The 13711-nt window shown below is 40.5% G+C and overlaps 1 protein-coding gene across 3 annotated transcripts in view; it reads right to left on the bottom strand.

Moving 5' to 3' along the window:
- ano1a (anoctamin 1, calcium activated chloride channel a) overlaps positions 1 to 13711 on the bottom strand; it is a 68810-nt gene that overhangs the window by 22490 nt on the left and 32609 nt on the right. For 2 of the 3 annotated variants that reach the window (XM_086106214.1, XM_086106212.1), the window contains 5 exons: positions 9037 to 9197; positions 8030 to 8115; positions 6412 to 6423; positions 4197 to 4268; positions 2225 to 2299 (listed from right to left, as the gene is read on the bottom strand). In XM_086106214.1, the coding sequence (XP_085962340.1) occupies positions 2225 to 2299; positions 4197 to 4268; positions 6412 to 6423; positions 8030 to 8115; positions 9037 to 9197 (406 nt within the window). The remainder of the gene's footprint in view (positions 1 to 2224; positions 2300 to 4196; positions 4269 to 6411; positions 6424 to 8029; positions 8116 to 9036; positions 9198 to 13711) is intronic. The other variant, XM_086106213.1, reaches the window with a different exon arrangement.

Here is a 13711-nt window from a genome sequence, read left to right on the forward strand (position 1 = left end):
AATGAGCACCAAACAGCAACCTCTGGTACTCATTTGAGAAACACGCCAAATTTTATCTTTTTTTTTTTTTGAGCACCCTTCTATTCCACAATGTTTTGTTATACATTAGGCGACACCTAGGGTCAAAAAGAAATGTCATTGACTGTACTACATTTTAAGTCAAGTACAGCTTTATTGTCAAATGTGCATGCAGTATGTGCAACATACAGCACAGATGAAAATTCTAATGCAATGTGCAGACTGTGTTGAACTGATCGAATTAAAATATTTTCAGAAAAGCCTCAAGAAATTGAACATGTTTTACTGAATTTAAATGCCACTATGTAATTCTGATGATATGCCGTGACAACAAAAACTGCTGTAACTTGACCCAGATGATCATATTCAGTAAAGAATTCACACATTTGGATTAGAGTCCAGAAGTGCTGAAGACATCGATAAATGTATTTTTCATCGTAGTGGTAGTGCCACCTACTGGCAAGAGGAAATCCATGTTTTATTCTTTGATGTTTTTTCCGAGCAAATAAATCATATCTACCTCAAATTTGCCCAGAACGGTGTTAGGAACATACTGTTCGCCAAGAAAAAAAATATTTCATAGTGTTAACATGCACACATATCAGGCTTAGCAAAAGATTCAATATTTCATAGGGTTATCATGAAATTTTAAATAAATTTCTCAGTAGCGGCCCCACAAAGTTTGGACGCTTTTCCTAGACCAGGGATCGGCAACACGCGGCTCTGGAGCCTCATGCGTCTCTTTAGCGCCACCTAGTGGCTCCCTGGAGCGTTTTAAAATGTTTGAAAATTGCAAACGATGGGGGAGTGAAAATATATTTTTTGTTTAAATATGGTTTCTGTAGGAGGACAAACATTCTTAACATTTTCCAATGCTGTAAAAATATGTCGAATAAATATTACATTTCAACATTTCTGTCAACGAAGATTTGCGTCATAGCCTGCGACACACATTTCTATTAGCAGAGCGGGATGCCAGGCAGGTGACTGTTATAAGAAGGAACGGCGTTTCCTGTCCAATTCACAGAGGGAACTTCCAAAGAATGACAATCAAAAGGACCGAGAGAAGCATTTTGAAACGGTACACGTCAGCTATGAAAGTTCACACGCTGCAAAAGTGCGTCCTGTGCCTCGTTCATCTTAGCCGCTGTTATGGCTGTTGCTCATTATGGCATGCGTGTGTAAGTGTGTGCGTATGCGTCCGTGTGCGGTCACGGGTCAATTGGGGGAGGCTGGTTGATCGAAAAATAGAGCTTTGGTCAAAAAAGGTTGGGCCCCCCTGCTCTGCAATATACACTGCAGGGGGGAAAAAAACATTTTCTTTTTCTTTCAAATTTGTTCCCAGTTTTGGGCTTTTATAGAGGCAAGGCAAGGCAGTTTTATTGATAAATCGCATTTCATTCACAAGGAAACTCAATGTGCTTCACACAAGCAAAGACACACCACATTTGAGCATTGACAAACATAGTACCTAGACCTGCAATATTTGGGAGATGCATAAAACAATCTGAGACCGTCAAAAAAAGTATCGTGGAGCCATATCCGACACTGAACAGGATGTCAGCCATTTTCTTTCAAATTTGAACCAATTTTTGGCCTTTTATAGAGGCAAGGCAAGGCAATTTTGTTAGTGTGATACATTTCATACACAAGGCAACTCAATGTCCTTCACATAAGCAAAGACCTACAAGCATTTACAAACAGCAGTTAACAACATTCAAAAGCAAATCAGAGAAAGCAAAAGTGGCTTACAAAAATTACGAGACTAAACACATGATCATTAAACCTTAAAAACGACGACCTGAAGGGTTTGACAAATATCAAAGTTCTTAACTTGGATTTAATAGCATTTACACTGCGGGCTGACTTCGCTTCTGTTGGCAGTTTATTCTATTCGTGTGGAGCAGTCGACGAGTGGTTAATGCAGGCATTGTCCATCCAGCTCGCAAACAATCGAACTCTTGAAAGCGGAGCAATATTTGCAACAATTGCATGGATTATACAATAGCTCTACATCGGAAAGTTGATTGTTTTGGGGTTCTTTTTGATCTTAATGATATGGGATTCTACTAAATGTAAGGAACAACATTTAATTTGACTTAAATTATTCACACAGAATCAGGCATTATGAGTACAAAAGTTATTGTTAAAACATTTCTTTCAGGAAGGCCGTTGAAGGATCAATTGAAAATGACGCATTACTCACCATGAAAGCCATCATGGTCACAGTAGTCAAGTAAGCTGGCAGTCTGTCTGTGCATGTCAGCTTCACTTTCTCATCCTAACAAAAAATGTACATAGAGTTAAAAAAAAACCAGCAGGAACATAAAAAAACACTGCGTCTGGACCTACTTGGGTCATTGATCATCCTTTATTACTTATTTTATGATTATCATTTTACAGTATGTTGAAAATATATGCTGGTCGTGATTTTATAGACACAGGTCTTGTAGATATAAAGATGCACCAACCCCAAACATATCCACATAATCATTATGTGTCTCTCCTATGGAGCAGATCTAATTCAGCCTCAAGCAACCAAAGCCAACTGAGAAATGGGCCAAAGGACTTGGGGAATCTTTTCTTCATAAACAGAAATGCTGAATTCCCAGCATTTGTTTTTTTTTTGTACACATACACAAGCTAATTACAATGTACAATTTGAATATATAATCCTCCAATATACAGTGGATAGATAGATAAATAGGTAGATAGATGGATAGCGATGTGAAAGACCAATTATTGCAAATGCTTGATTTCAGTTATTGCTGCCAAAGGTGCCACAATCCTTCAGTTCAAGACAACAATTACTTTTTCACATTGGGACAGGCAGACTGACATTTTTTGTGTCCAAATAAATTGAATTCGTATTTTGAAATGGAATTTTGTATTTCCTTGAGTTGTCTCGGTGAGAAATTAAAATTGGTTTGATGAACTAAAATTTTTATGTGTGATAAATGTGCAAACATAGAAATCAGTAAGGGGCAAATACTCTTTCACGGCACTGTACTTGACAGTAGGGACAGTGTTCTTTTCTTCGTATGTTTTCTTTGCATCGATGAACATAGAGCTGATATGCCTTGTAAAAACTTCCTTTTTTCCCTCATCTTCTAGAAGCATACTCCCAGAAGGTTTTTTGGCTTGTCAACATGAAATTTTGAAAAAAAAAAAAAAATCAACTATGGTGTCCTTCCTGGTTGTCTCCCATAAGTCCACTTGTGCTCAAACAATGGCGGCTGGTACAATCTGACAATGAAACACCTTGATTTTGGAGTTCATCTTTCATTTCTTTGAGGTTGTTCTCTGGGCTCTTTTGTTACCATTTGTATCATCCGTGCCTTCAATTTGTTATGAATTTTCCTCCAGCAAGAGTCCCGTGGATCTTAAATCTCTGAATATTATGTGTAACTGTCGTCACAGACACGTCAAGCAGCTTTGAGATACCGGTAGTCTCATAGCCTTTACCCTTAGCGTGCTTGTCTCAAATTCTCTTTCTAATCTCATGAGACAACTCTCCTTTGCTTCGTTAAGGTCCATGTGTAGTATGGTACACACCATGTCACCATACAGGACCGTGACAACTTGTCGCCCATTAAATACGCGAGCTGACTGACTGCAAGTTTAAAGACAGAACACACCTTGGTCGAATTTATTCCTATACTCAAATTATTTTCAATATTTTCTAACGGTTCCATTATTTTTGCCAAGCCCTGTTTAATGTTAGTTTATTAAAGATAATTCTGGTGAACCACAATTTGGAATGCAGTGTCTGATTTGCATTGCTTAATCTTCACCATTTTTAAAATGTATGTGTGTTTACATTTGTCAGATTCAAGATATTTTTGTGGCCACTGTGTTTTTTTTTTCTTCCGATAGCAGATGGCTTTTCATGGGCTTGTGGTTTTTGAATCTGCCTCACAGACAAAATGTTTTGGCTTTTGAATCTCTGCTTGGGCTTTACTGTGTCAAGACTGCTCATAGATGGAAGGATAATTGTGAATGGTTGTTTGTCTACACATGCCCTACAATTCACTAGTGGCTGGTGCAGGATGTACTATGACCTCTGACCATGAATAGAATAAGCGTACAAATGACATCATATTCGCAGGGTTTTCATCTACATACAAGCATTTCATCTGTTATAGATAGATGGAAACGTGTATTCACATTTATCTTACCTTAGAAATGGAATTTTCCTGCCTCAATGCCTTTTGCATGACACGGACCTCATACTCGGCTCGGTTGTGGTCCTGAAAAATACATCATTTTAGTTATTGGTAATGTCTGAAAACAGCGAGTAAAGGTCCACAAGGAGTTCGTAAAAATGGACATATATATGAAATACGGCAAACAAAATAACGTGAGAGAAATGTACTGAACTAACATGAAATCATCAAAGGAGAAACACACGGCTAATGACACAATTTTTGGGCTGACACCCACAGTTTCAAATGCAAGTTTATTTTAGTAAACAGTCTTGCATCAGACACATCCACACCGAGAATGCTTTCTAACTCGCACAATTTAAGTATACAGTACTCTAGTATAGGACTGTATACTTCTATATAGTATGCTTCTATGAGTCTGTGGTGGCCTCAGCCATTCATGATGGCAAAGTCTGCTGGTCAGGCAGCATCTCAGCTCGGGACAGAGAGACACTGAACCGACTGGTCAGGAGTGCCAGCTCTGTCCGTGGCACTCTGGAGGAGGTGGGCAACAGGAGGATGCTAGCCAAGCTAAAAGCTATGATGGACAGACCCCCCCCCCCCCCCCCCCCAGGCCACCCTGACAGCACTAGGCAGCTCCTTCAGCCAGAGACTGATACACCCACGCTGCAAGAAGGAGCGCTACCGCCGCTCGTTCCTGCCGACTGCTGTCAGGCAATTGAATAGACGGTCCTGAAAACCTGGATCCAACCCCACTCACCCATTTTTAATATGCTTATATTTGTATTTTATAATTAGTTTATTTATATACTTTTTGTTCTTCTACTTCTACCTTTCCTAACTTTGCTGCTGTAAATTGAGAATGTCTCCATTGTGAGACAAATAAAGGTTTTCTTATCTTATCTTAGTTTGTGTCCCCTGTTGGTGCAATTCAGTCGGACAGGTGTGAACACAGTCAGGAAACTCTGACTAAAAAAAGAAATAAATCAACTATATGAAGAAATACCACCTTGTTCTGCCACACATATATCCCCTACCAGAAACTACCACAGATGTTAAGTTTGAAGTACGAGGGTCATTCAAGAAATAAGGTGCAGTTTTCGGTATAAGGACTAATAATACAGATAGAAGCTTACTTAAAAAAAAATATATATATATAATGTATATAAATATATATATATTTCAACATAGTCTCCCAGCACTGTCACACACTTTTCCCATCTGTGCACAAGCTTCCATATTCACTCAGCGTAAATATCTTTGGACTGATGTCTTAGCCAGTCGCTCACAAAACGTTTGACTTCATCGTCACTTTCAAACTTGGTGCCAACTACTGTGAACTGTTGAGGCAGGTCAAGAAAGATAAAGAACAAACGCAAGGGGTCATCAGTCAGAAGGAGTCATCTTGCATCATGACAATGCAAGGCCTCACACAGCAGCCAAATCAGGTACAGACCATCACCGAGCAGGGCTGAGAACTGCTCCTTCATCCCTCTTCAGGTCCAGAACTTTCCCCTTCAGACTTTCACCTCTGGTCCCTTAAAAGCGTTCACGAGAGGCACGAAGTTTGAAAGTTGACGCTGAGGGAATATGGAAGCTCACGCACAGATGGGAAAAGTGTGTGACAGTGCTGGGAGACTATGTTGATTGATTTATTTATTTTTTTAGTAAGCTGTCTGTATTAGAAGTCCTTTTTCCAAAAAATTCACCTCATTTATTGAATGGCCCCCGTGTCTAAATCAGCTTTAGGTCCGGATGTGAATGGTTGCTGTCTACTTAGCAAACACATAATTAGTCCGGGATATCCAAAGTCAGTTAAGATCCCCAGACACACACCTTAATGACAGTATAGAAAATTAATTGATGGTTCTATTTTCCCATTCCTGTATCCATCACTATTTTCCTACACTAACAGAACCGCTAACATTGCCATACTTCACAGGACTAATAGCAACTTTTGCTGAAATGTATCTTCGGAGTGCAAAAGTAATGTTTAATGAATATTCCATGCTTACATAACATTCACATGCAGCCATGCACCCCTATAGCAGTCTGCAGTCATGGATACAATGCAGAAAGAGATTAAATGCTTTGCAAAAACTACAGGGCTAAGAAACTCAAAATTTCTCAAATCTTGCCCCAAGCACTGAACAGAGAAGAAGCAGATAACTTTACTCAAGACTTACTAAAAAGTATTAAAAGAGGAAAAAGGTAAAGCAAGTCAAACCTTATGTTCCTCCTGTAAAGTACACCATAAACAAAAAAGGGACAACATGTCAGCCATTGTTGATGTGGTGATACAACAATTTATACATTGCAGAGAGTCAGCTGTTTTGACAACAGAGGCACAAATATTGATGTCGTCGTCAGCATTTTGTGAGATTCGCTAACTTTTTTCTGAAAACGGGTTTTCTTTTATTCTTCATGAAATTACATACTTAATTTTAATTTAAATGATACATTTGTGCACTTGTATTAAATACAGGCTCTTAAAATAGAAAATAGGGTGGCTGTATTACACGAGTGCTTTCTTCCACATTTGCTATCAATATAACCCAAATTATGCCTCAATACACGAATATATATAAAAAACACATATTGCATATTCTACAGAACACGTTCATCATTTTGCATCATCTTATACTTTGATTTATTATTTCACCATGTTGGATGTTGTCACTGCCAGTTCAAGTGCCTCATAACCAACATGTGAAAACACTGCAAAACCTGCGCTAACTGGTGTCAAGGCACGTCAAGGCTACATTGTCTGCTTGTTGCAATTATGCTATGACAACAAACTGGAAAGCAATTTAATCCTAGATTTTTATTTTTCACAAAATTGAATTCACTAATATAAAACCATAAACAAGAATGACATATAATTTCTAGATCAGCTTTTCGCAATGAAAACAATAGTACCATTCATTTTTGTCCTATACGCTCCAGTTTTTCTGTTACAAGCTATAACCTTTCCAGGAATAGTTCATGTTATTGCTTGTTATTTTTGTTTTTTTTTTGTTATGTTGGTGGATGTACGGGTTGACCCCCAATAGACGGGAATTGAGCAAGTAACTACTCCCGCCATTTTAGTAACCGTGGATCAGTGGATCGGGCAAAAGTGCTCCTTAGCCATAAAAATGTTTTATAAAAACGGTGCATAGTTTGACAGCTTTGCAGAGGGAGTTCCAACATTTTTCCAATTTAGGATGTCATTGTACTGCTCCATCAAAACACGCGATAAAATGTTGAATTAATAACTTTGAAGAGACTGGATCTGCAAGGTGACAGTAAAGTGTGCTGTTTCATTACATGGGATCATCGGACATTATTTTTTCAAAAATGAACAGTCCTGAGTTGAACAAGTTTCCATGCATTCAAGAAACCTGGTTTCAACAGGATGGGGCAATATCACACACTGCATGGCAATCATTGGAGGCTGTGCAAGAATTGTTCAGTCACCATGTTTCACCATCATTCATTGGTAATGTTCCCTGACCCCCTAGATCGTCCGAGTTGTCTGTTTTGTGATAGATTTTTTTTCTTGTGGGGCTATCTCAAGAATAAAGTGTACTCTTAATAAAAATTGTCAAATTACACACACACAAAAAAGGAACATCTAGACAAAAACAAAAACTTCCCTAGAAAATGTTGGCTACTTTTTTTATGGGGGTTTTGGAGGTGCCGGGAAAGGGGGGGGGGGTGCAGACCATTTAAGATTTTATGGATTTGTATTTGGTTGTGTGACTTTGGATGAAATATGACTTTTGCAAAAAGAATACAAACGCAAACAGAGATTTGTAAAAACATGGACAACATCTCTAAACATGTAATGTGCTTCAGATCACCTGCTCTTCCTCTCCAAAGCCTGTCCGGTCCCAGACATAGTTAAGTCGCATCTGTCGTCTCTTCCAGTGCTCCATGAAGAGAACAGCTATACGACAAAAACATACATGGGTCAATGTAAAACTCATCCTTAAGTATAAGTGTTACACAATATATGATTTTTTTTTAAAGTAGAAAGTAATGTGTTGGAAGTCTTGTTGACCTTGACTTGTCGCCGATGACAAAATCGATATATGCAGTAGGAAGTAAGTAAGGCTGTATTTATAAAGCACTTTTTAAACACACAGTTACAAAGCTCTTCACAAACATAAGCAAAATTGAGACAGACAGGTTAGTATTGACAAACGTGAAAAAACTACATAAGCAGGTGTTCATGACACTCAGAGAAATAAACTGCAAAAGAAATAAAGTAGATTGAGAAAATAATAAAAATGTAAAATATACATATTGTATTTTCCGCACGATAAGGCGCAACTAAAACCATTCAATTTTCTCAAAAGCCAACGGTGCACCCTATAATACACAATGATAAAGGCACTTGAAAAAACATCTATTTCGTATGTCGTTGGTTTTGTTTATGTTTCTCTGGATGGGTTTAACTGGGGAGATAAAATCCTTGTATGTTAAATTCCATACTTTGCCAATAAATCTGATTCTGATTCTGATAATCACAAAAATAAATTCTCCTCAGGTGTCAGAACAGATGTACTTTTACAACCGCTTAACAACAATATGTACAAAGTAGGAGTGGAGAAAAAGATTTTGATGGCTTGTTAAGGTTGTAATATTTTGCGTTATATGTTCGGTAACGTGCTTTGTTACACTTGCGTCTGTTATGAAAGTTTTGTATAAATAAAGGTTAGTCAAGCTGAGTATCAGAATCTGCCAAAGTTGTGCTGAATTATTCTTTTTAACAAGTTTGAGTTACATTCTTTATGTATTATATGAAGGGGGCTTGTGCGTATTAATAATGAAAATTATTTATGACAAAAACATGCAATGTATTTACCCCAGAGAGCCATGAAGACGGAGAAAAACACAGTTGCTGGGTTGTCAAAGAGATGGCTGGCTCGAGCAGTACCACATGCTGTCATAAGTTTCCAGTAGCTACAAGCGCGATCACAAAGTGGACACATTGTGATGTTGTTCCTCGGATCACAAATCTCCATACTATAGGGGAACAACGGGGAACAAAATTAGAACAAACCAAAAGAATTATGTTTACATGAAAATGGAACAGCCAGTTCATTGGTACATGCGTTCCAATGGGGGATTTTGATCAACATTGAGTTTTTTTCACATTGTTTCATTTTCTTTGCAGAATATGAACCAATACAGATTTTTTTGTCTTAAACTGTAGAATAGTCAAATGCCTGGAAAGGAATGAAAACACTTTACATTTCAAGAAAATCGTTTGACTGTTACTAACTTGTATGTGACTCAAATACGTTTGTTCAGACAAAGGCATATTAAAGAAAGGTTTCATTAATGCCAATATAGCATATTAGAAGAGAAGCTATGACAAAAGCCACCGAAAGGTATTTGAAGCTGCAATTGTCTTTGGTGTTCCAAAAACTCCTCAATGCAGGATCCTCCAAAGTCTAGCTAGTAGTCATGCATAAAATTTTATTTTAGTAAACACAAATCAATCTCACAGGGAGAAAAAATATTGAGTCTTTCTGTATTTCTAAGTCCAATGAGCACTTCCAACTTTTTTATTCACAGATGAATGTCATGCAGGTGGCATGGTGGCCGACTGGTTAGCACATCGCATGGCCCTTTTCCACTGCGCTTGTGCCAGTGTGAGTTCCGGGCCAGTGTTCAGGTTAGCACCAGTTCTTTCTTTTTCCACCACCATGCACATGCTAACAGTGCATTATTATTATGATTATGATTATGATTACGATTATTATTATCATTGCTTCTATTGTTATTATTAATCGTAGTGCTGGCAGTCTTGGCGTGAGCAGTGACGTTTGGACGCTTTACGAGAAAGTAGCTCCTACCAAGCAGGTTATTCGTAAGAACTTGTCAAACACCAACTAAACACAGCACTGGCCCTTGCGCCGAATTAGCACCAAGTTTTGTATTTTCTTTGGGGGGGGGGGAAGGGGTCAGAGTGGAGAGGTCATGGGTTCATTCAAATCTCAAATCTCTTGGATGGCTTTGCTCCTGTTAATTCTAGAAAGACTGCATGCAGACCTAAAACACCTTGGAGGTGCACTATGAGCATAATGACTTTGAAATCAAAGTGCAGGAAAGCGGAGCGTAAGTGGAGAAGAAATAAAAGTCATTTTGTTCAGACAATGTCGCTCTAATGTTAACATCGGCTAGACAACAGCACTTTTCTGAAATCATTCTGAAATCATTAGTCAGAACCTCAACAATATGTGCATTCTATTTGCTGTTTGACAAACTCACTTCTGTAATGGCCCAAATCAAAAAGCGCCATTCATCTCAACAGATAAATGCAATGAATTTGCTTGCCCTATCAGTCAAGACGTACAATCCATCAGGTCAAATATCGTCACAAAATAGCAAAATCACAAAATGATGCAACACTTAAAATCCCCCAGGAATAATTGACCTACCATGGCAGAATTTGATACAGTGGATCAAAAACTCTTCCGAATTTGATTCAGCAGTTGAAACCATCAACCAGCTGTCTTGGCTCAATTCCATCTAACCTTTTCAAAACGATTGTGAAATCTGTTCGAAGTTACAGCAAATTATGAACTGTTCACTTCAGTCAGGCCAGCTTCCCAAGCCCCTGAAAGTAGCTGCCGTCATGCCACTTCTTCAAAAAGAAAATTTTGGATGTCTCCTTCTTTGCAAATTAAAGACCCATCTCAAACCTTCCCTTTTTAAGAGTGTCGAGAAAGTGGCTTTTAATCAACTCAGCAAATTCTGGCACTTAAATGGACTCTTGGATAAATTTCAATCAGGTTTCTAACCTCATCACAGTACAGAAACAGCTTATTAAAGTACTAAATCAGGGGTGGCCAACCAGCGGCTCGCGAGCCGGCTCACTGCGGCTCTCAAATGACAAGCATCGAAAACGCCTTGGCAGTGGCGCTGCCATTCAAACAATGGCGTAAAATAAACAGAACTTACTATGTCAGCCTATCATCAATCCCGTTACTTGATTGACATACAGGGCAACCAATCAGATGACAACTGAATCACCGCTCATGCGCAAACAACGGTGCTCAGCGCTAAACGCAAAGCTAGTCAGCGAATTACCTCCGATTTTAAGGCAGGGGTGTCCAATACGTCAATCACAATCGACCCGAAGCCAGCAGACTGGTCCTAAATCACGCGCGAACGTTGGGAGGAGGAAATAGGGGTGACAAAAAACTTTGTGTGTTTCGATTCCGTTCATGTTCGGCGACGTTCCAACTGTCGCTCAGCGTGTGTGCGTGCTTGCATATGCACACGTGTGCATGGTTGGGCGCCCGCTTGTGTGCGTGCGTGCGTGTGTATATACATGCACGTGCGCGATCGGTCGGTCGCGGGAGGTTCGTAGCTTCAAAAGTCAATCTTCGGTCAAACACGAAGCAAGCTGACCCAAGTAGTAAGTAGCCACTGCAGCTCCTGTGTGTGTGTGTGTGTGTGTGTGTGTGTGTGTGTGTGTGTGTGTGTGTGTGCGCGTGCGTGCGTGTGTGTGTGTGATGTGGCTCTTTGCAGTAAAACAGTAAAAAAAATGGCTCTTAGACTCGGACTGGTTGACCACCCCAGTACTAAATGACAGAAGATTGAATACTGACATAGGGAGGTTGTCGATGTTGGTCTCACTGCAGTGTTAGAAAGAGTTGATCAGCATATACTGCTGAACAGTAATCTCATGTGAGCACCCCTGATAAACAGTACCCGTGCTTGTGTTCAAAGATCCATTGCTTATCTACTGCATAGACGCTATTTGAAGGCCACATTATGTGATTATGTATTAAGCGAGCAGTGTATATCCCAGGGGAAGTGTTTCCGTTCATTCATGAGTTTGTAATTTTCTCCAGTTGGTAGCACCTCACTGTGGCACTGCTGCAAAGCACGTTGAGTGTCCGGAATCAGATAGATCTCCCTCGTAGCCGGAGAAGCACGGTCTACACTGTGTAGCTCTGTTAAACACTGGCTGGCATTCCATTGGGAAGACAAATCCACACACACTCGGGCAGAGGGACCACGGTGCGATACAGTCCTACAGCAGTCGGAGAAACTGACTGTCCGACTCTGTAACGCAGGCTTACGTCTTCCCGGGAAACCAAAGCTTCAAAGTGTACTCACAAGGCTCACTGATCACACTCATGAAAAACTCCAACGACACTTGGTAATAATTTGGGAAGTGTGTCTAATAAGCTTTTGGTAGGCTGAAAACTCACACAGAAGCACACTCCCTGGATGATGGAAGTTCGTATTTTGGTTTAAGTCAGTCGGCAGATAGTGCTTAAAGGTCAAGAATCCGCCCAGACTGTCTGCAGGTGAGGCTAGACTTCAGGGTTAGGGGAAGGCGAAAGAAAACAATAGATTTGTAGGTCGAGTTCGGGGTAGCACTGTCTCACAGGTGTGTATCATATACCGTTGAATGGAGCTAGGCAGAAAATGTCTGCTTTTTGCAGATTATGTGGTACTGTTGGCTTTTTCAAGCAGCGCTCTCCGACTCTCACTGGAGCAGTTCGCAGCTGAGTGTGAAGCGGTTGGGATGAAAATCAGCACGTCCAAATCTGAAACAATGGTCCTCGTCAGAAAAGGGTGGAGTGCCTTCTCTGGGTCGGGGATGAGATCTTGCTCCAACTGGAGGAGTTTTAGTATCTTGGGGTCGTGTTCACGGGTGATGGCATGAAGGAGTGGGAGATCGACAGGTGGATTGGTGCAGCATCTGCTGTGACTTTGCTGCAGATTTTGTTTTGGTCAATTGGTCTGTCAAGGTGAAGAAGGAGCTGAGCCAAAAGGCAAAGATCTCAATTTACCGGTCAATCTACATTCTAACCCTCACCTATCGTCACGAACTATGGGCGGTGACCGCAGGAACGAGATCCTGGATACAAGCGGCCAAAATTAGTTTTTTCCGCAGGGTGTTCAGGCTCTCCCTTAAAGATAAGTTGAGAAGCTCGGTCATCCGGGAGGTGCTCGGAGTCAAGCCGCGTCTCCTTCACATCGAGAGGAGCCAGATGATGTGGCTCGGGCATCTGATGAGGATACCGTCTGGACGCCTACCTTGTGAGCGGTGCCCAACCGGTAGGAGGCCCCGTGGATGACCCACAACATGCAGGAGAGACTATGTCTTACAGCTGGCCTGGGAACGCCTCGGGATTCTCCCGAGAAGAGCTGGAACAAGTAGCTGGGGAGAGGGAAGTCTGGGCCTCCCTGTTAAAGCGGTGTCTGGGCTCATCCTTAAAGTCGAGTGGAGCCAGATGAGGTGGCTCAGACATCTGTGCTACCCTGCTAAAGTTGTTGCCCCCGTGACCCAATCCTGGATAAGCAGAAGAAAATGGATGGATGGATGGATGGATGGATGGATGGATGGATGGATGGATGGATGGATGGATGGATGGATGGAGCTCGACAAGAAGTCTCTGCACATACCCACTCCAGCGTCCTCAAGCGTAAGTAGATCATTGATCTGCACTCTTGTCAATATTTGTGCTTTGTAACATATTGTATGACGTTTGTTACTGGTTGATTTTGAT

This window comes from Hippocampus guttulatus, chromosome 3, assembly GCF_054856545.1.
Source record: "Hippocampus guttulatus isolate MCC_2025c chromosome 3, RoL_Hgut_1.0, whole genome shotgun sequence".
In the NCBI taxonomy this organism is placed as follows: Eukaryota; Metazoa; Chordata; class Actinopteri; order Syngnathiformes; family Syngnathidae; genus Hippocampus; species Hippocampus guttulatus.